The following is a 23223-nucleotide window of genomic DNA, read 5'->3' as shown; positions in this document are numbered from 1 at the left end:
ACTCAGTTCTTCCTGGCTTTAAGGTCAGCTCTCTAGCTCTCTATACACCACTGCCTTTTATATGTGTTTTATGTAAGTCATACAAAATACATACAATATAATTTTGATAGGAGAAAGAACCAGCAGTTGGGGAAAATCAGTGCATTCTCTTTTTTTTTTTTTAAAGGCAATTGGGGTTAAGTGACTTGCCCAGGGTCACACAGCTAGTAAGTGTCAAGTGTTTGGTCTGAGGCTGGATTTTAACTCAGGTCCTCCTGACTTCGGCTGCCCCTTCAATGCATTCTCTTATTTGAACTTCACGGTAACTCCAAGACTTATCCCATAGTGCAAATATTTTAAAATCATGCTTCAGACACTTATCAGCTGTGTAAATCACTTAACCACTCTATGCCTCAATCTCCTTATCAGTAAAATGACTCAATTGAACTCAGTATGTTAGGTGCCCTTCAAGTAGCTACATGATGCAGTGATTAGAGTCCTAGGTCTGGAATCAAGAAAACCTGAATTCCAATCTGGCCATAGACACCAGTTATTTGAGCCTAGACAAGTCACTTAATCTTTGTGTACCTCAGTTTCCATTAAACTGTAAGCTCCCTGAGGGCAGAGACTGTCTTTTGCCTCTTTTTTTATTCCCAGCACTTAACATAATACCTGGTACCTAGTAAGCGCTTAATAAATGTTGGTTGATTAATTTCCTCAAATGTAAAATGGTGATAATAATCCACCTACTTCCCAGGGCTGTTGTGAGGAACAAATGAGATAATATTTGTAAAACTCTTAGCATAGTGCCTAGCACAGAGTAGGTGTTTAATAAATGATTTTTCTCTTCCCTTCCCTCTACATCTATGATCCTATGCCTTACTCAAGATTGTAAAGCTAGAAAGGGGCAGAACCTCTATACCCCAAAGAGATCAAAGAAAGAGGAAAAGGTCCTGTATGTGTAAAAAATATTTATTGTCATCTCTTTTGGTAGGGTCAAAGAACTGAAAACTAAAGGGATGCTCATAAATTGGAGAATGGCTAAACAAATTATGGTTTATAAATAGAATATTGTTGTGATGGAAGAGATGAAGGTAGAGATGGTTTCAGAGTAACTTAGAAAGACTTGTGTGGACTGATGCAGAGTGAAGTAAGCAGAACCAGGAGAAAAATTTGTATTAATAACATCAACATTGTAAAAATGAGCAATTTTGAAATACTTAAAAACTCTGATCAAAGCAGTGATCATTCAGTTCTGATAGAGAGGTGATAGACTTAGAAGCTGAATGAGACATATTTTCAGACTTGGCCAATATGGGAATATAGTTTGCATAACTCTGCATATTCTTTAAAAGGTTTTTCTTTTTCTTTTTTCAAGTTGGGGACTGGGAAAGATGGGAAGAAGAAAAAACAAATGCTTGATAATTGAAAAAGTAAAATTTAATTTAAAAAAGAAAGGGGTCTTCTAACCTCAAAGTCCAGCGTTCTTTCCTATTACATCACATACTGTGGCCTGCTTCCCGTGGTTTGACAGAATTATGTATTCCATTCAGATATTTATGCATAGTGATACTTTAACCAGTGATTTATTTCTTTCAGGGGTCTCTTTTGATGCTTCAGAAGCAAGCTGTGATTTTGAGGAAAATCTGTGCAATTTCTATCAAGATAAAGATGGCCCTGGCTGGAGCAGAGTAAAAGTGAAACCTAATATGTACCGAGCAGGAGACCACACTACAGGATTTGGTATATCCAAAGTTTAGCATGCTATGCGGGTGTGGTGTGTGTGGTGGGGGTGGGGGTGTGGTGGGGACCCCTCTTTTCCTTTTGTCCTCCAACTGAGGCTTTTTTAAAAAGCATTTTACAAGCTGTATCTCTGAAGAAGGAATGGGTGATTGATTGTTTAAAATCATAAAACATGAGGCTAAGTTGGAACTCAAGCTACTTTGTTTCTAGTAGCAGTTGCCCTAGGAATGATCAAACTTTAGGAGACTCATTTTAAGTGGGAAAGTTACGTTCAAGACCAGTAATGTGTGAGGATCACAGCACTACAGTTAAAAGGACTTTAGTCATCATCGAGTTCAGCTGTTTCACTGCACAGATGAAGAAACTGAGGCCCCGAGAAATTAGGTCACATCGATGGTTAGTGGCATTGAGGCTCTTACTCCAAACTCAGCACTCCTTCCACAGCACCACACACTTAGTAGCAGGGATCTGAATCAAGAATTTTGACGTGGTAGTTGATGGGCTCTTTTAGAAGCTAGAATTCTTAGCTAACCCTTAAGTGTACTGAGAGCATAGAAAATGATCCATTGTCATCCCAAGCAGGAAGAATTCCACAGGTGGTCAGTCAGCAGCAGCCTACTTTGTCAAATAAACTACAGTGAAAGGCAATGAGGAAAAGGAGACAATAAATAAATACAATATTGCCTCTACTCTTTTAAGTGCTCACAGTTTGTACATAGCACACAGACACGAAAACAACTGAAGGACACGTTGAAAGAACAGTTTGAGAACCAGGATGGTACAAGCTGGAGACCTAAGTGGTGAGGGGGTACCAAGGGCAGAGATGGGCAAAGGGGAGAAGAATTACTCTATTTCTTTTCATGCCTGTGTCTTCTGGGACCAACAAAAACAGCTACTCAGGGCAGCTAGGTGGTACAGTGGATAGAGCACCGGCCCTGGATTCAGGAGGACCTGAGTTCAAATCTGGTTTCAGATCAGACACTTGATACTTACCAGCTGTGTGACCCTGGGCAAGTCACTTAACCCCATTGCCTAGCAAAACAAAACAAAACAAAACAAAAAAAACTACTCACATTTCTACAGAGTTTTCCTCACAACAACCCTACTAAAGGAGGTAGTAAAAGTAAATAGGCATATATGATTGCCCATGTATAACCTATATCAGATTGCTTATTGTCTCAAGGAGGGGCAGCAGAGGAAGGAAGGGAGGAATAGAATTTGGAACTCAAAACAAACAAAAAAAAGCTAAAAATTGTTTTAACATATAATTAGGGGAACAATAAAATATTATATATATATATATGTTTTTTTTTAAAGCAGGTAGGCAGCTAAGTGGCATGAAGTGCTGAACCTGGACACAGGAAGAGTTGAGTTCTAATCTCTGCTTCAGACTAGTTGTGTGATCCTGGGCAAGTCACCTGACTTCTCTTAGTTTCTTCTTCTGTAAAGTGGGGATAATAATAACACCTACTTCAAAGGGTTTTTGTAAGGATCAAAGATATTATATTACATATTAATAAAATTATATTAATATATTACACAGCACACATTATATATTATAATGCAATATTTTATGAAAATATATTTAATCCCTTTATATAATATTATATAATTATATTTGTATTGTGTAATTATTATTTTTATATAAGATATGATGTTGATAATATGATATAATAATAACACCTACCTCAAAGGGTTGTTGTAAGGATCAAAGACAATAAGTATAATAGCATAATAAATATAAAATGCTTTGAAAATTTTAAAGTGCTATATAATAATAATTTTTATTATTATTATAGCTAGTATTTATATGGCACTTTCTATGTGCTGGACACTGTGCTAAGAGCTTTACAATTAGTATTTTACTTGATCCTCAGTATACACCTGCGAAGTAGGTGCTATTATCATCCCCATTTTACAGATAAGGAAACTGAGGCAAACAGAGGTAAAGTAGCTCAGGATCACACAGCAAGTAAGTGTCTGAAGCCAAATTTGAACTCAGGTCTTCCTGATTCCAGGCCAGATGTTCTGGCATTTTGAGATGCTAAACTGTTATTGTTATCCTCATTTTATAGCTGAGGAAACTGAGGCACAGAGATGCCAACTGCCTTGCCTGTGGACAAAATTGGGACTTGAGCCTAAGTCTCCTGACTCTTCCTCCATTTGCTCTTTCCACTACCAGGAGTTTTTGACCTTTTTGTGCCATGGAACCCTTTGGCAGCCAAGTGAAGTCTTTGGGACCCTTTATTGAAATATTATTTTTAAGTTGTAAAGGGAATTATGATTTTTATAATAATCAATATGATACATGTAATGAATATACTAATAGATTAGACTTTTCAGAATTGCCTCTTCTAGCTTGTGAGTCAGAAACTCACAATGCAGCTTGAAATGATCAATCAAACTTTGACAACTCTCACAATCACTGGCATCCTTGTGCCTGTACCTTAAGTGAAGTGAATCAAAGACTATAGAGTCTGTTCCCATGATAGAACTCTGGTCCTGTGACCCACCAGGTAATGACCCCCAAAGACTTGAACAACGCTGTCCCCACAACTTCAGGACACCTGTACCTTAGTATTGTGGGATTTGTGAGCTGGCCCTGGAAATTATCATAATCCACCTTCCCATTGTAATTTATTTATATAATCTCTGTCTTCACTCCAGCAAGGTAGAATTCTGATCAGGGGAATTCCTGATTTGCAAATCTGATCCTCATAATGAAACTAAGTAATTAAACAGCTACCTGATTACTCACACTTTGTCTCTGACCTGCTGTTTCATCATTCTCAGTAAAAATCCTGCTAACAAAGTGCATAAAATAAAATGCATGGAATTAGAAAGGAAACCAATTACATTGAAATACAATTATCAAAATATTTTTTTTTTAAAAAAAGAAAAATTCACAGACATTCAGTTAAGAACCCTGGTCTATATTATAGTTACCACTCATGTGTTCATCATTTCCACACTTGCCCCAAAAGAATTTGACCTTCATACTTGGGTAGAGGAGAGGAGTGGGAGGATGGGAGAAGAAGCTCTCTGAGCCCAGAAGATCACATCTGATTTAAACTTTCCCAGACAGGAGCTCAGCTTTAAAACACATGTATGGGTGATAAGAGGTGACAGAAGAGGAGCATAGAACTGCTAGCGATGGGAACTGCCACTCATCCTGCTTTCTCAGGCCCCAAGCACAAGAGCTCTTCAAACTCTTATCTCTTCAGTACCAAGTGGTCAGTACAAGGACAGGAATAAATAATGTGCTCTACAGCCTAAGCTCACCTTTATTGTCCAGCAAACAAGAGCATTGAGCATCAGTCAAGTGGCCAGCTAAGGGGGCAAGCTGCCCCAAGACCGACTTTGCCTTTTTTGTTCTGTGAATCAAGGGGAAAAAAACCCACCATATTAATCTACTATGATGACTGGAATCTTTCCACAAGCAGCCTCATATCAGTAATGGCTTATGGAGCTCAATGTGGAGTCCTCCCGTCTGCCCCTATTTTAAATATAGCTCTGTAAAACACATATCCTATCACTGAAAGCCCTAGACTTGGAAACTGTATCAACCAACAAAATTTATGAGAATAACAGAAGTGTTTTCTTTTTCCTCATTGTTGTTTAATATTTTAATACCATATCTATATGATTTAAGTAATAACTAATCTCTGCTATTTTCAGGGTATTACTTGCTGGCGAACACAAAGTTTACATCACAGCCAGGCTACATTGGACGTCTCTATGGTTCCTCCTTACCAGGAAACTTGCAGTATTGCCTACGTTTTTATTATGCCATTTACGGATTTTTTAAAATGAGTGACACCTTAGCTGTTTATATCTTCGAAGAGAATCATGTAGTCCAAGAGAAAATCTGGTCGGTTTTGGAGTCCCCACAGGGAGTTTGGCTTCAAGCTGAAATCACCTTCAAGAAGCCCATGCCTTCTAAGGTACTGTCAAATCAATCATCTTTCCCACCACCCCTTTTGTTGAAGTATTGATCTTTGTTGGGCAGTAAGATTCCAGTGCAGTGCAGTTTGGTGGATAGTGGGCCAATGTTGGAGTCAGGAAGATACGAGTTCAGTTCCTATCTCTGACATATTCTAGCTGTGTGTCTCTCAGCAAGTCAACTCTCAGGTCCCTAGTCAATTAGAAATTGCAGAACAGGTGTTGATCTCCATTGGTAGAGAGAACTTCCTCATGGGGAGTTCTCTATGCCAATGAAATCATAGGTATGGTAGCACATATTAAAAGAGTGGTGAAATTCCACCTCTAAATGGTACACTGAATAGAACACTCGGCTTAGACTCAGGAAGACTCATCATCTTCATGAGTTCTAATCTAGTCTCAGATACTTACTAGCTATGTGACCCTGGGCAAGTCACTTAACCCTGTTTGCCTCAGTTTCCTCATGTGTCAAATAAGCTGGAGAAAGAAATGGCAAACCACTCCAGTATCTTTGTCAGGAAAACCCCAAATGGGGTCATGAAGAGTTGAACATAACTAAAACACAACTGAACAACAAAATGCCATTTCATAATTCAGGATTAGTCAGTTTTCCTTCTACTGAGACTGATAACCTTCATTGGTGAACAAGATGTCCTTGCCTTTATTTTTTATCTCTAGGGCTTCTGCCTCTGTCCCAAAACCACCCAGGGAGTTTACAAGTTGTTTGTTTGTTTGCTTTATCCAAAACAACTCAAAGACTGGGAGTGTATGTACAAAGACCAGATACAACAATTGAGCTTCCATCTAAAAGCCAAAATTCCCCACAAAAAGAAAGTTAGAGAAGGTTAAAAGAGGGTCAAGCACGTGTCACAGTCAACTTATGAGACCTTTAACTAAAACAGAAATGGAGTGGGGGGTGGGAGGAGAGTGGAATTCATAGCCCAAAGGAAACTCTTGCTGCTTGTCATCTAAGATTTAAATCCAGTGACCACTCATGGGATCCTCTGGCTGATCTTCATTGCAATTAGAAAAGAGAGAATCTTTCCAAGTACACCTCAGTACTGTGGAGGACACAAAAAAGTGCAAAATACAATTCCTGCCTGTCAAGTCTTGTTGAAGCAGTTATATTTCTACTTTACAAGAGTCCAAGTTTGGGAGCAGTAAGGAATATGAGTTAGTGGGTTCCCCCTCACTAGTGATATTTAAGTAAAGGCTGAGTCACCATTTGTCATGTATATTATGGAGTGAATTCTTGTTCAAGTACAGTTTAACAAACCAGATGTCCTCTCACGTCTCTTCCAACTCAGATTTTGTCATTCTGGGATGTCCATAGGCAGTTTCATCCTATCAGAAGATTCCCAGAATTCTGAGATCACTGGAGTGATGCAGGCATAAGAGAGTACTCACAACCACAGCCTTCTTGAGCATTAATTGTCAAACATTTGTCTACTTATGGCCAACCCAAGGAATTTATGGAGAAGCAGACTTAGAAGGAGTCTCAATTTGTGACTTTCTGCTGAAAAAACACAAGACAGGTCCAGTCACAGAGTCTCTGTTACTAGCTGCTAGTTTGCCCAGTCAGAAATTATCATCTAACCTTTGATTTTTTTTGCCCAAGCACTAAGAAAGTGTTTGTTATAAGTTTCCTGCCTTCCCTGACATTATTCAAGAAAGAAATTTCAAAGTTTTCTTCTCGAGGCTATGGTCTTAGAAAGTGTATCGTTGTTAACTATTTCCTTCTTTGTGTAAATGGGGTTCATTGAGGGTTCAAGGCTTAATCCTCCATTGGAGTTTCATTCATTCATTTATATAATCCATGTACTCTTTTCCCATCCCCAACCAGTAATGATGGCCTTAAAACAATAGCACATCAATAATTCAATCAATAAGCATTTATTAAGCAACTATTATATGCCAGGCACTGTGGTAAGCTCTGGAGATATGAAGACATGCAAAAAGACAGTTCCTGTTCTCAAGTAGCTCACAATTTAATGGGAATTACATCAAAATTACATATGTTTACCCAGAGCCTTCCAAACACAAATACCTTTCCTGACCCAAGAAATGGCAGCAGCTAGGGCAACTATAGAGTTCCTATAGAAACATATGATGGAAATAGATGTGCTTGCCTGCTCAGACCTAGAGAAGAGTTCATGGCCAATGTCACTGGATCCCAGCCAACTATTGAGGAGGGAGGGATTTCAATTTTCCAGGCAAGCATTATCCTGGAATCTAGTCTTCTAGCCAGAGAAGGGAGATTTCTTAAGTAGTACCAGTTTTGAGCTGCCTCAGGAGTAACACTATCTTTGAGAGTTGGGAACTGTCCTTTTAGAAGAGAGGAGAGTTCCTGAGCAGCATGCTGCTTGAAAAAAGAAAAGGGTCATCCATTTGGCTCCAGCATCCAGAGGAATTATAAGGAAAAAGCCACAACTTGGGGGTGGAGGGAGCAGGGAAGAGATCAGGACTTTGTTCAGACCTCTGATTTCATCTGTGTAGGGAGTACTTCTGAGGATATCTCTTTACCAATGCACATTAGTCTTTGTTCTATAAATGTAAAGAGTTGCCTCAGGAGCTGACAAGCTAAATGGTTTACCCAGTCACACAAGTTGTATGTGTCAGAGGTTGAATTTGAACTCGTCTTCCTGCCTTCAACCCCATGATACCATGCCTCTCCCAGTATTACAGTAAAATCTTTAGATAGTGCAGGTCTAGGGGGAAGGGTCCAGCATCCCTGAGATGTATTTGCGTTCCAGAGGGAGCTCAAATGGCAAGGGTAATTATGAGTTTGGTGGGGTTGGGGGAGGGGCTGTGAAGGACCTTGTGAGATAAAGATAGATTTTACTGGAATGTTTGCCCTGGTGGTATCCCCAGGTTCAGTTCTGTTTATGGACTTCTTGTCTGTCCTATGTTTTTTTTTTTTTTCTGTATCAGTTTATTGGATTCTCTACCTAGGCATCCTCTGCATTTTATCTGGGATGAAATAGAAGCTATCTTCTCCTACCCACACCCACATTGTTACCTTGGGTGTGTATATGGGAGAGAGAGACCCTATAAACTCACACTTGGGGAAACCTAGATATGAGCTATACCTATATTATATTTGGAAATCTCCCTGAAATAAACTCTGGGTGGGGACAATGAAGCAAAGAGAATAATGACTCTTGGGGATTACCTCCTGAGATTAGACCCAGCACTGGTGAGCCCAGAGTTTGGGGTATCCTTTGGGGCATGAATTACTTTTGTAGTAAGGTATCAACAACAATATAATCTTTTTCAGTGCAACAAAATATCCTATTTCGGCAGGTTTGCAATATTGCTAATTATATACAAGTAAGAAATTACAGGTGTAATTAGGGACCAACAACAACAACAACAAAAAAGGTTAATCTGTTCTTAGCTTGCATTAAGAGAAGCATAGCGTCTAGAATAAGGACTATACTCTTAGAATACAGAAATCCACAATCTGCCCACTATATTCCTTCCCCAAGTCAAACAAAACACATCCAGAGTAATGCATTTAGCACTGGACACTACAATTTAGGAGGGACATTGAAATGCTTCACTTCCCACCTGGCTGATCTCCTGGACTTCATCACTGTCTCCAGAAACTTACCTTCCTATAAGATCACATCAACTCTGAAACTCCCACCTCCTCTGCATCTCCCACCTCTGGAGCTCCTCCTTCTGATTGCAGAAGGTAAATGTGAGAGGTTTCCTCCCAGATCCTCCACTTCAGAAGGGGGCCCAGGACAGTCATTTCATCTTTTCCCACGCAACTGCAGGACTTCCTCATGCTCTGCACTTGGTACCTCTCTTCCCCTTTTCAGCTTCCTTTTATGTATATCTTCATTATATTAAAAACTCCTAGAGTTGAGAAACATTCTTTTTCATATTTATATCCCCAGCACTTAGCATTATGCCTGGCATATAGCAGATGCTTAATAAATGTGTATTGACTGACAAAAGTTGAGCAGGGTGGTGAGAAGATTCCAACTCAGTCCATGTGAGGATCAGATGGAAAGACCTGGAGAAAAGACCACTTAACTGGGGTGGGGCTAGTGTAGGGGAATTAATACTGGCTTCAAGAATTTGAAGGGCTGTTTCATGGTAGAAAATTGTTTCACTTGGTCTCAGAAGACAGAATTAAAAGCAATGTGTAGGGGCAGCTAGATGGCAGAGTAGATAGACACCTGCCCTGGAGTCAGGAGGACCTGGGTTCAAATCCGAGTTCAAATCCAATCTCAGACCAAACACTTGACACTTACTAGCTGTGTGACCCTGGGCAAGTTACTTAATTCCAATTGCCTCGCCAAACAAAAAAATAAATAAATTTTTTAAAAAAAGCAATGGGTAGAATTTAGTGAGAGGCAAATTTAGGAACAAGATAAGAAAAGATTATATAATAATTAGAGCTGTCCAAAAGTGGAGTGAGCTGCATCAGGAAAATGTTGAGTTCCATATTGCAATTTGAAGGTGAATGACCATGTACCAAGGATACCATAGAGGGGATTCATGCTATGGCCAAGGATTGAACTAGAAAATCTCTGAGGTTTTCTACTCTGAGTCAGATTCTATACAAGGAGTAAAGAGCATGCAGTTTTGCCAAGTTCCATAGGGAGAAACCTTACTCTGAGCCTTTCCTTGTTCTTTAAGGTATACATACTTGTGCCGGAGGTCAGTGGACCCTTTCAAGGTACATATGGTTCTGTAGATGGGTCCCACATCCTATCAAGATATTAAAGAGAACCACAGCCACCTCCTTTGGTAATGGGGAATTTTTGAAGTCCACCAGATCTGTTGAGAGAAGACATTAATGAAGCCTATAAAGAAGTGATGGAAGTAATAATTCAATTGTTGGACTGTAGCCTAGAAATATTATTTTTAGGAACCATTAAACAAATGAGAAAAGATATATCTGTTCAAAGAATTTTATGGCAGCACTACTTGTAATTGTAAAAAAAAAACCCCAAAAACTTGGAACCAAACTAAATGCCCAATAAAACAGTGGGGTAATTAGGTAAATTGCAATATATTAGTGTAATAGATTTTTGTTGTTCAGTCATTTCAGTTGTGTCCAACTCTTCATGCCCATTTTTATGGTTTTCCTGGCAAAGATAGTGGAGTAGTTTGCCATTTCCTTCTCCACCTCATTTTACACATGATGAAACTGAGGCAAACAGGGTTAAGTAACTTACCGAGGGTCACAAGCTAATAAGTATCTGAGGCTAGATTTGAACTTTAGGAAGATGAATCTTTCTGACTTCAAGCCTGACACTTTATCCATTGTGCCACCTAGTGGCCCAAGTGTAATAGATAATATAATGCAATTAAGATCAATAAGAATTAAGAAAAAGGGGAATATCTTTAGGAAATAATACGAAGCCAAAAAAACCCAGAACAGAGCATACACTATCTATGGACATTTAAAGGAAAAATGGAAGGGAATGAATAAAAATGCTGATAGATATTTAGATGGATTGAGTAAAAAGTAATGATATTATGTTTCACAAAGCAAACTTCATTAGTTGTATTGATGTGAGAAAGGTAGTGTGGTAGAGTAGATGCCCCTGGAGTCAAGAAGTCCAAAAATCCTAGGGAGAAAAGACTTCGGAAGTCATCATCTCATCCCTTCATTTTACAAACGAGACTGAGGTCTGGAATAAACATACTGGCTGGCCTTGGGGTAAGATCAGGCCTCAGTGTTCAGTGAGTGGGAACAGGGCCAAGTTAGACCATGCATTGGCCACCCGTGGATAGATTATAGTCATATATTTAGAGATGGAAGATACCTTAGGGATGATTTAAGATAATATAGAAGAGGAAACTGAGGCCCTGAGAAAGGAAGAATAAAACTACCATAAGGTAAGACTTTGCCGTGCTAAGATTCATCCATTCTGTAAGCTATTTAAGTCTACTTTATCCTCTTAGTTGTAAAGTCAATATTTCTAAGCCAAGCTTATTATAATTATATATAAACCTAAATTATACAATTATTATATATTTATTATTTATATGTAATACATATGATCTAGAAATCTATGATATATGATATATTGTTATTATATCTTAAATATTACCTACATATAATATATAAGTATATTATTAATTATAATATATCATAAATATATGATCATATATTGTTTACATATTATAATACATTGATATATTATATTTTTGTTGGGGGGTTTTTTAGGCGCCATGTCCACTGATGTTGGGTCACGGGTGTGGCAGCTGTACCAGATGTTGAGTTGGAAATATATTTATGTTTCCCTTCCCTAGACACCCACAACTAAATGTCTAGGTAGGGCTATGGGTGTGGGAGTGGCAGGCTGTGGCCAGGGTAGTATGGGGAGGAAACTATTCTTTGTGTTCCTAAGGGACACAACTTGACCCTAGCACTGAAGGATTTGGATCTGGACAGTCCAAACACATCTGCAGGCCACAAGCACAGAACAGAGGAGAGAGAGAGCCGGTTCCAGAGTCCGAGAACCCAGGTTCCTCTCTCACCTCTGAAGTTTACTACTTTGTAACCAGTTTCATTTATAAAATGGGGGGGGGTGAGAATAGATGACTGCTGAGGTCCCTTGCATCTCAAGATCTATGGTCCTAGAATCCTTTACATATGGGCAATCCCCTTTGAAGCCCTCTTAGGGAGTTCAGGATTTGACAGAGCCACAGTGTTTAAATCTGAATGATTATATGGTTCCTCCGTGTGGTTTTTCTCCATATAGAAGTCAAAGTAAATCATTCCCAAAATATTCTTTTTCCTTGGAGAGTCATTTAAAAAAAAATAAGCATGTAGAAAATAATTGTTGACTATTACTGTCTATAGGTATCATCATGGTTTAGTGGAAAGAGCTCTCAATTGGATTCAGAAAACTTAATATACTATGAGTCTTCTGAGGCAGCAAGGGGATGAAGTGGAGCTGGAGCTAGGCCTAGGGTAAAGAAGACCTGAGTTCAAATCTGACCTCTGATGTGTGACCTTGAGCAAGTCACTTAACCTGTCTGCCTTAGTTTCCTCATCTGTAAGATGTTGTGAGAGACAGAATGAGATAATATTCATAATCATTATATAAATGCTAGCTATTATTATTTTTGACCCCACCTTTTCTATTTCCTAGCTGTATGACTCTCTTAAGTTCTCTAAACCTCAGTCTTCTTATCTCTAAAGTAGGGATAATAATTCTTGCATTGCCCACCTCACAGGGTTTATGTGAAGACAGCACTTTAGAAACCTTAAAGTAAGTGTGAACTGCTCTTATTGTGCCTAGTTTATCCAAGGTATAGACCACTGGACCTGGAGTCAAGAAAAATCTGGATTCAAATCCGAGAGTCAACATTTACTTTGTGGGGAAGTCACATATTCATTTCTCTGAATCTTAGTTCTTTCCCTTGTTAAAAAAGGAGGATATCGAAAGGTGTGAGGCAGCTAGGTGGTGCAGTGGGATAGAGCACTAGGCCAAGAACCAGGAAGACTCATCTTCCTCAGTTCAAATCTGGCCTCAGACAGCTAGTAAGTACTAGCTGTGTGACACCCTAGGCAAGTCTCTTAACCCTATTTGCCTCAGTTTCCTCATCTGCAAAATGAGCTGGAGAAGGAAATGGTAAACTACTCCAGGATCTTTGCCAAGAAAATCCCAAATGGGGTCATGAAGTGTTGAACATGACTGAAAAACGTCTGAACAGTAGGTGGACTTCCTACCTCACGGCACTATTGGTAAGGCAGAGAGAAACCAGAATACTCTAAGGTCCCTTACAGCTCTAAATCTATGATCCCATGATCCTGTATAAACCTAAGTTGTTGTGGTTTAGTGTTAGCTTTAACCAGTTACAACTACTGGTGTGCTAAACTCCAGTGATTCACAGAATTTATGTGAAAGCATTATTCTTCTGAGTTTGGCCTAAGCAGATGCTTTTATAGCAGTTAGATCTTATGCTGCCCTGTGTCTTCCAGTGGGCAAAGGCTCAGAAAAGGCCTTGCCAACTTTTCTCAAGAGACCAAAATAATTTTCAGAGATGACCTAGCCACAACAGGGCTGAGGATGATAAACCTTATAGCTGATAGGCTTTTTTTTTTTTTTGGCTGAACCTCAGAATGCACGAAGGGGATTATAATAATGTTGTAGTCAGGGCAGCTAGGTGGTACAGTGGATAGAGCACTAATGATGAGGTCTAGAGGTTAGGGGCCCGGGAGCCCCAACATCACAACACGCGGGTCCTGCCCGAAAAAATTTGACCCACGCCTTCTTTCAGCCAAAAACAAGGTTTATTGAAGATTCGCCATATTAGCTAGACTCTTTTAAGGAATCTGAGCATCTATGGGCTATTGGCTAGATTTTAAGAATCTAAGCCGATGATAAACCTTATAGAGGCAAGTCAAGGCTTAGTGAATTGTGGCCTTGCCCAAAGTAGGCAGTATTGGGGAAGCTATGTCCTTGAGTGATTTGAGAGAGTGAACTCCTCACCCCCACCCCTGGCTTACTTTTGGATATCAGCGTCTAACTTTCTTAGCATTTATCAATACGGGATTTGGGGCATCTATCTGGATGTGGAGTCTAGCATGGGGTATCACATGTAGAGTCGGCCTCAGACCTTAGAAGATCTAGGTTCAAGCCCTGCCTCTGAAACTTGCTTAACCTCTCAGTGTTGTGGACAACTTTCTCAGCCTATTTTCTCAGCAGAGAAGGTGTGGATGTGCATTGGTAAAGGGGATTTCTACATCCAGGGAGTTCCCTACGTCAATGAACTCACAAACCTGGTCCCTACGCTTGTCCTATATAGGATGTGGCCCAGCAAGCCAAGACTTCTCTTTGTCCAGGCAATTCTATGACTATACATTACAGAGCAGTTGCTGTTATGCAGTGACTGAAGGAGTTTCCTTACCTGATGTTACCCACAGGGATAAAATCACAAGTCTAAAACAAGACAAAACAAAAATTAACTCAATATATCAAACATGAAATATCATAAGACTGCCTCTTTATCTTTTGATGACAGTCCCCCAGCCTAGAACGCTCTCCTTCCTCTGCCCTGACCCCTGACCTCCCTGGCTTCCTTTAAGCCCCAACTAAAATCCCATCTTCTGCAGAAAGTCTTCCCTAACTCTTCCAAATTCCAATGTTTTCCCTCTTTTAATTATTTCCTTTTTATCTTGTATATACTTTGGCTTTGTATACATTGATTTGCTTGTTGTCTGTCCCATTAGATTGTAAGCTCCTTGAGCGCAGGCACTGTCTTTTGTCTCTTTCTGCATCCCCAGTGTTTAGCTCAGTGCCTGGCACATAGTAAGCACTTAATAAATATTAATTGATGGATTGATCAATCCTTAGGGCTGTGCTGAAAACGAGATGCAAAAATCTTGCCTTAGGAGCACACGTGCAAGAATTTTGTACTAATGAGCTCTTTATTAGCTATGGGGTAAGGACTGGACCCATGACATTATTAATAAAAGAATTGAAGGAACCCTCTCTACCTGTGCTTCTCTGCAATGTATAGTCTTAGAGTTGCCTAGAGCAGTGAGAAGTTGTGACTTGTCTAAGGTCACACAGCCAGTATATCAGAAGTGAGACTTGAATCTAGGTATTCCTTGATCTGAGAATGAATCTTTATCTACTATACCACACTGCCTCTCATGAGCTATGGGACTCATAAATAAAGGTAATTGGGTGTCAACCTCACCAGAGTTTGTTCTAAGAAAGAGAAAAATGAATTAGGTTGTTTATCCACATTTTAATTTCTCTCAAGCTGGCAACATGCATTGCATGGAAGTTACAGTCCAAAACTGGGCCCCCCTAGGGGGGCCAGTCCAGAACTGCCTCTGTTTGGGGGTTGGGGGTACAGTTATATGCCCTTTGAAGAGTAGGTTTTCCCAAGGGATGCCAATCAACTCTGATTGGTCAACACATTTTGGGGTGGGCTATATTAAAATGAGGGTCTTGAATATGTGACTTAGGTCATTTAATCCTGGTCAAAGAGACTCAATTTCCACATCACCTGCCTTGACAATAGGGAGGAATCAACATTTTCCCAGACCTGTCTCAAGGACATAATGAGCAGGAATAGAGCCATTAGATTAGATAAAGGGGCATGGGGAAAGCTCTGAGTCTCCAAGATAATGATTATGAATAAAAATCATTTTTCACATAGGAAACAGGGGTAAATAACCTTCAGCTGGATGCTGGGCACCTTCAAAAGAAGTAATGTGTTTATGCCCCTAGGGATCCAGTATCTTTCTTTGGGATTCTCCTTCCATTGCCTCCAGCATCTACATGTTACCCCTTGGTTACCAAGTATCCCTTAATGTGGCCACACACCCAAACCAGGCATCATTCTCACTCTGGACTTTGCTTTACCACTATCCCATCTCCTGTCCTTCACATCACCCCAGCTATATATAGATAATCAAACAAACATCTCTGCTAACATTACCCTTCCTTAGGCAGCTCGGTAGTGTGAAAAATGATTTTTCTTAGTAATCATTATTTTGGAGATTCAGAGTTTCTCCCATCCCCCTTTCTTAAAGTTCATTCTCTTCTTCAAGAGGACATTAAGATCTAATCTAATGGCTCTATTCCTGTGCATTGTGTTGCCCAGACAGGACTAGGAAAATGTTGATTCCTGCCTATTGTCAAGACAGGTGATATGAAAACTGATGTTTCTTTGACCAAGATTAAGTGACCTATGTCACCTTCAAGACCTCATTTTATATAACCCACCTCCCAGTGCGTTGACCAGAGTTGATTGGCACCCCTTGGGAATACCTACTCTTTGAAAGGCATATATATAACTCTGTACCCCAACTCCCAAATCAAGCCAATTCTGGACTGGCTGCCTTAGAGGGGCCCAGTTTTGGACTGTACCTCTCATGAAATGAATTTTGGCAGCTTGAGAGAAATTAAAAACACGGACACAATCTGATTTTGTTTGACTTTTCTTAGAACAAATTCTGTGAATGGTTGATAGTAGCATACTAAATAGAGTGCTGGGCCTAGAGTTCAAATCTGGTCCTAGATACTTACTAGTTGTGTGATCGTGGACAAGTCCCCTAATCTCTATTTGCCTCATTTTCTTCGTCTGTAAAATGTGGATAATAATAGCACCCACCTCCCAGAGAGATTGTGAAGATCAAATGAAATGATCTTGGTAAAGTGCTTAGCACAGTACCTGGTATATAGTCGGCACTTACTAAATGCTTTTTTCCCCTTCCTTTGTAACATAATATTTTAAGAAAGTTAAAATACATAGCACTAATGCTGACAGATATTGTGCCCAATTGATGGAGTGAGATAATCGGGGAGGGGGTCAATGTGGCTTTTGGGAGACCCTCATCATCTTATTCTAGATAAGTAACAACCTACTCTGATTCTGGGTAAGGCTGGCTCTAACTTAAAAATGGCTAAATGGGGAATAGTCTGATGGAAAACCAAGCCTTAGGTGTGCTATCTCAAGAGTTTCATAGGGTCATCTATTTAAAGCTGGAAGTGACTTTAAAGATCATCTTCTAGCCCAAGCATCTCATTTTACAGAAGAAGAAATTAAGTCTTAGAGAAGTTAAGTGACTTGCCCAAAGTTCTGCAGAACCTATGTTTGAACTCAAGACCTCTGACTCCAAATCCACTGCTTTTCCCACTCTACCACCATATCAGTATAAGTGTAGAGATTAATTGTTAGTTGTTTGGAAACCAGGGCAAGACTAAACATCGAACACAGAGAGACTAACTCCAAAAAAACAGCTTGGGAAAAATCCTTGCATGGCCACTGCCCCTAATGACGGTTTTAAATGTTCTTTTTCAGACTTTTCCCCTCAGAAGTGGATAACCCTGATATTGGCTACAAAGTGTACTTTCTTGTGTCTCAATAATTCAACAACTAAAATTCAAGCAGAAAATATAGCCCTTTTTTTAGCTAATGATACATACTCCCAAAGATTCCAATCTAAATGTCTGCTTTCATGAGATTAGTCTCATGAGATCAGCCTGCAAAGACAATGTTTTTTCAGATGTTTCAGAATCTTTTTAGGTGATGTCCACATTTAAAGATAATGCTTGAAAGGCCACAAGTCAAGAGAAGGCTTTTTCTTCCCCCCAGACCAGAGTTTTTTTGGTTTTTGGTTTTTGTCTGGGCTAAATGCAGAGCAGATAACCAAAACTTACCTTCACAATATTTCCTAGGCTAGAGTGGGGAGAAGAGAGAATAATTCACTCCAAAATATCTCTTAAAAGCCAATTGTCAGCAGAAACTAAAGAGTGGTTATTTAAAAAAAAAAACACTAAAAACTGAGGATAAACATTACCCTTCAAGCATTCAAATCCTTTGTTGAAGACTGTGCTTTGATGTGTGAGTGAGTCACCCTAGGACATGTGGATTTAGTCTTTCAGTGCAACCTGGCTGAAACCAGTCTTTTCTATAACACTGCATTTTTAAGTGTTATGTTAATTTGAAACAAAACAAAAAAAGAAACCTAAAAGGCACATAAGCAAGAACATAACTAAGTATTACCTAATATTCCATTCTATTTAAGAGGGAGGATAATGGGCTGAATTATTGAATAACAGAGGAGTACTGAACCCAGGAATCGGGAGATTTGGGTTCAAATTCCATCTTACTAGCTAAGAAATACTTAACAAATTTGCTTCTCATTGTTTCCTTGTCTCTAAAACAGTGTTACAAATGAAAAAAACCAAGAGACAGAGTTTCTGGGTAATTACTAATCAATTTATTAATTAGGCTAGTTAATAATAAACTGATGGTCAGTAATTTCTTTTAATAGCCAAAGACAAAAACATGGAGATCCTGAAAACCTCAAATATTTTTTGAAAGGGAATGTCCAGGACAAGTGAAAACCCTGACTGGTATGTGGCAGTGGGCTAGAAGTCTTCCACTCCTCCTGCTGAGAACATGGCTTGGTCATGAGACTCAGCTGCCTCCAGCAATCTGGAAAGAGGAATCCATCTCTATCCATACCACTCTGATTGATTTTTTCCTTCTTTCAGCCAAGACAAGGTTTTTAAAGACCAGCCAAAAAGGCCAGGCTTAAGGAATCTGTCCATTTGTGATGCCCATAATGAAGCGCGGGCATGAATAAGTCTCAGCTCCTAAATGGTGCCCATGGATCTTATATACAGAAAGACTATGGGAGGGATGTAGAAATGGTCATCATTTGGGGTGGAGTGGGGGGCTGGGAGAAGGGGTATCTTGATGGGAGTGGCCAGTACTGGAGGAATTTAGGCAAGATCTTGAAGCTGGGGTGATTGGGGGAGGGTCATGGGAGAATCAGTTGGGAGTGTCTGGGAGGTTGGGAATGGGAGGTCATCCCATTCAATGGGAATAGACAATGGAGGGCTAGGCTTAATTAGGATAACAAAGAATTGGGAGATTGGGCAGATAAGGAAAGGCCAGCTGAGTGAAGTATAGCCTCAGGCAACCACTTGAGGCTTCCTTGACCAAGTGAGTGAGTTCAAGGAAAGTTTAAGGGTTTTCTGGGGCCCATAAACAAATGGAACCCAAATTCTTTTTGGGTGAGCAGCAAAGGTCTTGGCTTGGGCCTGTACCCAGTCATTAGTGTGCATACTATTAGTTAACTTTCTAGTAAAATGAATGTGTGTAGGTTTGTCTCTGATTCCATAAAATCTTGAAATGGACCAGAGGGGTATTTTTTTTTTTTTTTTGCCTAATGAAATCTCAGATTTTGGCTTGATGTAATGAAAAGGTAAAGAGGAGGAAAACCTGAAGAGGAAGGGGAGGAAGAAGAAAAGGAAGTAGGAAAGATAAGAAGAGAAAAATCTTAAGACAAGGGAAAGAAAAGTTAGATGAGACTGTCAAATGCCATAAAAAGATGAGAAATGCTAAAGAGAGGAGAAGGAAAGTGACCATTCTAGAGGTGAAGAAATAAGCAGTTTGCCAAAGGGATTCTCCAAGGGAACTACTAGTAAGAAGAATGGAAAAGGTCTGAGGACCTTTAGCAAACATGGAGAGTGGAGTAAATTTTGAAATGATCTGCTAACAAAGCTTGTATTTCTGCCATAGTCAAAGGACTCCTATTACCCATTCTCAAAGTAAAGCCTAGTCTCCCTCCGAAACAGAAAAAAAAAAGGGATTCCAGGAATCTTTCTCCACTTTGACATGCCCTTAAAATGGTGAAGAATTCAGGACTAGGACTCCTAGCAAGTTATTACATCAGTTATTCTTGATTGGCGGGGAGGAGGAGGTGGGGAGGTATCTTTACTGCCTACATCACAAAGATATTGTGAGAAGTCCTTCATAGAGCTTTAAGAACCACACACTCTATATGTGAGTTGTGATTAAATGTAGAGGGATATGGAAAAAAAAACTCACTGTCTCCACGAGAATGTAACCTTCTTGAGGGCAGGAACTATCTCGCTTACTTGTACTTATATCTCTGGTGCTTAGCACAGTGCCTAACATGTAATAGCTACTTAGTAAGTACTCTGTCTATCTATCTTACCCAGGGTTACATAACTAGTTACTATCTGAGGTGGGCTATGAACCCAGGCCTTCCTTATTGTAAGTATCAGGAGTTAGCATCCTAATCAACATCAGCCAGTGGGAAGTGGATAGGAAGGGGCAGAGAAGCCAAGATCATGAACAAGGTCATTAAGGTACCCTACACACAGCTGGAGAGCCACAAGACTCTACACAGCAAAAACATGCCATCCTATTCTCACTTTGGTATCCCCAAGCAAATGCTAAAGGATGAGACCCAGACACTTCCCCATGAACTCCATGTTCTATAACCAGCACCTATTCAGGAACAAGGTCATCCTGGATGTGAGCTCAGGCACTATCATCCTTTGCAAATTTGTTTTCAAGATTGGGGCCTGCAACATCATGGAATGTGCCAACATCTTGGACTATGCAATGAAGATTGTTAAAACCAATAAACTAGACTACATGGTGACCATCAATCACCAAAGGGAAAGTGGAGGAGGTGGAGCTGCTTATTGCAAGGTGAATGTGATTGGGCTACTTCCTGTTCCATGGGTCTGTGCTCAAAACCGTCTTGCAAACCCAAGACATGTGGCTGGCCCCTGATGTCTCATCTTCCCTGACACAAAATACTGCACATAAAAGCCTCAAGCCCTGAGAGGATAAGGACTATAAGATCTACTAATGGGAAAGTTAGGTGGTGCAGTGAATAGAGTGCCAGGCCTAAAGTCAGGAAGACTCATCCTCCTGAGTTCAAATCCAGCCTCTGACATTTACTAGCTGTGTGGACCTGGGCAAGTCTCTTAGCCCTGTTTGCCTCTGTTTCCTCATCTATAAAATGAGCTGGAGAAGGAAATGGCAAAGCACTCCAGTATCTTTGCCAAGAAAATACCAAATGGGGTCACAAAGAGTCAGAGGTATCTAAAAAGACTGAACAACAACAAAAAATTGGGAGAATGCATATGACAAATGGTACAAGAATGAAGAAATACAGAGCATTTAAAGAAATTCTGGGGTTAGAAAATACGCAAAAGTTTGAAAGCTGAAACATTAGAGGAGATGATCAAATAACTGTGTGCCCAAAGAAGGGAGAAGATACACAGTACAGGGAATTCTGCAGGCCAAATCCAGAGAAGCTGCTGAAAAGAGCCCAGACAGAAAGAACAAAAGTTTTTAATAATAATAACTCACATTTATGTAGTACTTTAAGGTTTACAAAGGGCTTTCCTTACAACAACCCAGGGAGGTAGACAGTGCAATTTTTATCTTCTCCAGAACTTTAACGAGCAATTTTGGAAGCTGAGAAAAATAACAGTAAAAGCACCCCCAAATCAACTTTGCAATTCATGATGTGAAAATAATATAAGAAATAATTAAGGTAAATTCAGATTAACTAGAGGGGGAATTAATTACTGTAGTAGCTGACAGATGGATGTTATTAACAATGCAAGCCATCTGGGAGTTTCCTATTTTAATTAAATATTTTTGCTAACTAGGTGCTAAGCTTAGTTGTTTCTATACTGCTGAAGTAGTACATGTACTATCAACATCAAACTGTACCAAATTTGAAAATGGTATAATCTTTTGAATTCACTCTTTTAAATGTTTTCATTCTCTAAATTTCCTCCTGGAGAAAGTGTAGAGTGGTACCATGATACAGTGGAAAGGTCAGTCATTTGAAATTGGAGGTCATGGTAAGAGAAGGCAGAGAAAGAGATGAAAAGCCAATAGATTATGGTCAAATAAAGGAGCTTGGGAATTTTTGACATATTTCTGGGTGATGGCAAGATCAAGGATATGACCATCTGTGTGTGGCTAAGGTGGGATGGAGGAGTAGGTCATGGGAAGCGAATTAATTGAGGAATTGAGTGGTTAGGGTATTTGAGAGTCAATATGCATGTTAAAGTCTGCTAATATGAGGGCAGAAGTCGGAGAGGGGAGAAAAGTTGTGAGTCATGTACTGAACTCATTAAGGAAGGAAGGAGTCTGTAGACAGTAGCCTGGAGTCAGGAAGACTAATCTTCCTGAGTTCAAATCTGGCCTCAGACATTTATTAGCAGTGTAACCCTGTTTTACCTCAGTTTCCTCATCTGTAACATGACCTGGGGAAGGAAATGGCAAACCACTCCAGTATCTTTGCCAAGAAAACCCCAAATGGGGTCACTAAGAGTCAGATACAACTGAAAAACAAATGAACAACATGACAACAGCTACCAGGATTATTTTGTGTGGTAGGTTTGAATAGCATGAACCTCAAAGGAGTAGAGGTGGCACAGTGGATAGAGTACCGGCCCTGAAGTCAGGAGGACCTGAGTTCAAATCCGGCCTCCAACCAAACACTTGATACTTACTAGCTGTGTGATCCTGGGCAAGTCACTTAACCCCTACTGCCAAAAAAAAAAAAAAATAATGGAGGAAGAGAGAGAACCTAGAAGTGGCAATGGGGAGCAAGGAGTAATCCAACTCCCCTGCCTCAGTGAGTAAATGGGGAATGAGTGAAGGTACAGCTGGTACTGAAATGAGTAGCCAAGGAGACTGTGTCATCTAGGGGGAGACAAGTTTCAGTAAGAGCTAGTAGATAGAAGGAGTGCGAGAGTCAAGGAGAAACAGATGGACAACCTTGAGCATTGCATTGGTACCCATAAAGTACTGAAAGAACTAGAGAAAGGGGCTTCTAAGATATTGGACTAATCCTTTTTAGAGAATATCCAAAAGAAATAAGTAATCCATTCTATTGTTAACACTGATACAGTAAAAAGCACTCACAGGACTCAATCAGCAAGCTATAAATTAAGCACTTACTAGGAAAAACAACATCTATATATCAGTAAGTCAACAAGCATTTATTAATTGCCTATTATCCACCAGGCACTTAAAAAAAAAAGCACCTGCTTTTAATGAGTTCACAGTCTAATGGGAGAAGCAACATGTGAACGACTATATACAAACAACATATAGAATAGCTCATAATCTATAGAGATAAGACACTAACATTAATAGTATTATTAATATTGATATTATATGTATAGGTAAATATAAAATAAATGCAAGGTGTTTTAAGGGGAGGACACTAATACCTAGGGAAATTAGAAAAGCATTCATGTAAGAAGT

General features: G+C 39.7%; 1 protein-coding gene across 1 annotated transcript in view; it reads left to right on the top strand.

Moving 5' to 3' along the window:
* Positions 1-23223, top strand: part of MAMDC2 (MAM domain containing 2) — a 221995-nt gene that overhangs the window by 141957 nt on the left and 56815 nt on the right. The window contains exons 8-9 of the mRNA XM_027839070.1: positions 1579-1722; positions 5401-5666. Of these exons, the coding sequence (XP_027694871.1) occupies positions 1579-1722; positions 5401-5666 (410 nt within the window). The remainder of the gene's footprint in view (positions 1-1578; positions 1723-5400; positions 5667-23223) is intronic.

The sequence above is a fragment of the Vombatus ursinus genome, unplaced genomic scaffold (assembly GCF_900497805.2).
Source record: "Vombatus ursinus unplaced genomic scaffold, bare-nosed wombat genome assembly UNPS02014832.1, whole genome shotgun sequence".
Lineage (NCBI taxonomy): Eukaryota > Metazoa > Chordata > Mammalia > Diprotodontia > Vombatidae > Vombatus > Vombatus ursinus.
This window is presented reverse-complemented; position numbering and strand designations above follow the sequence as displayed.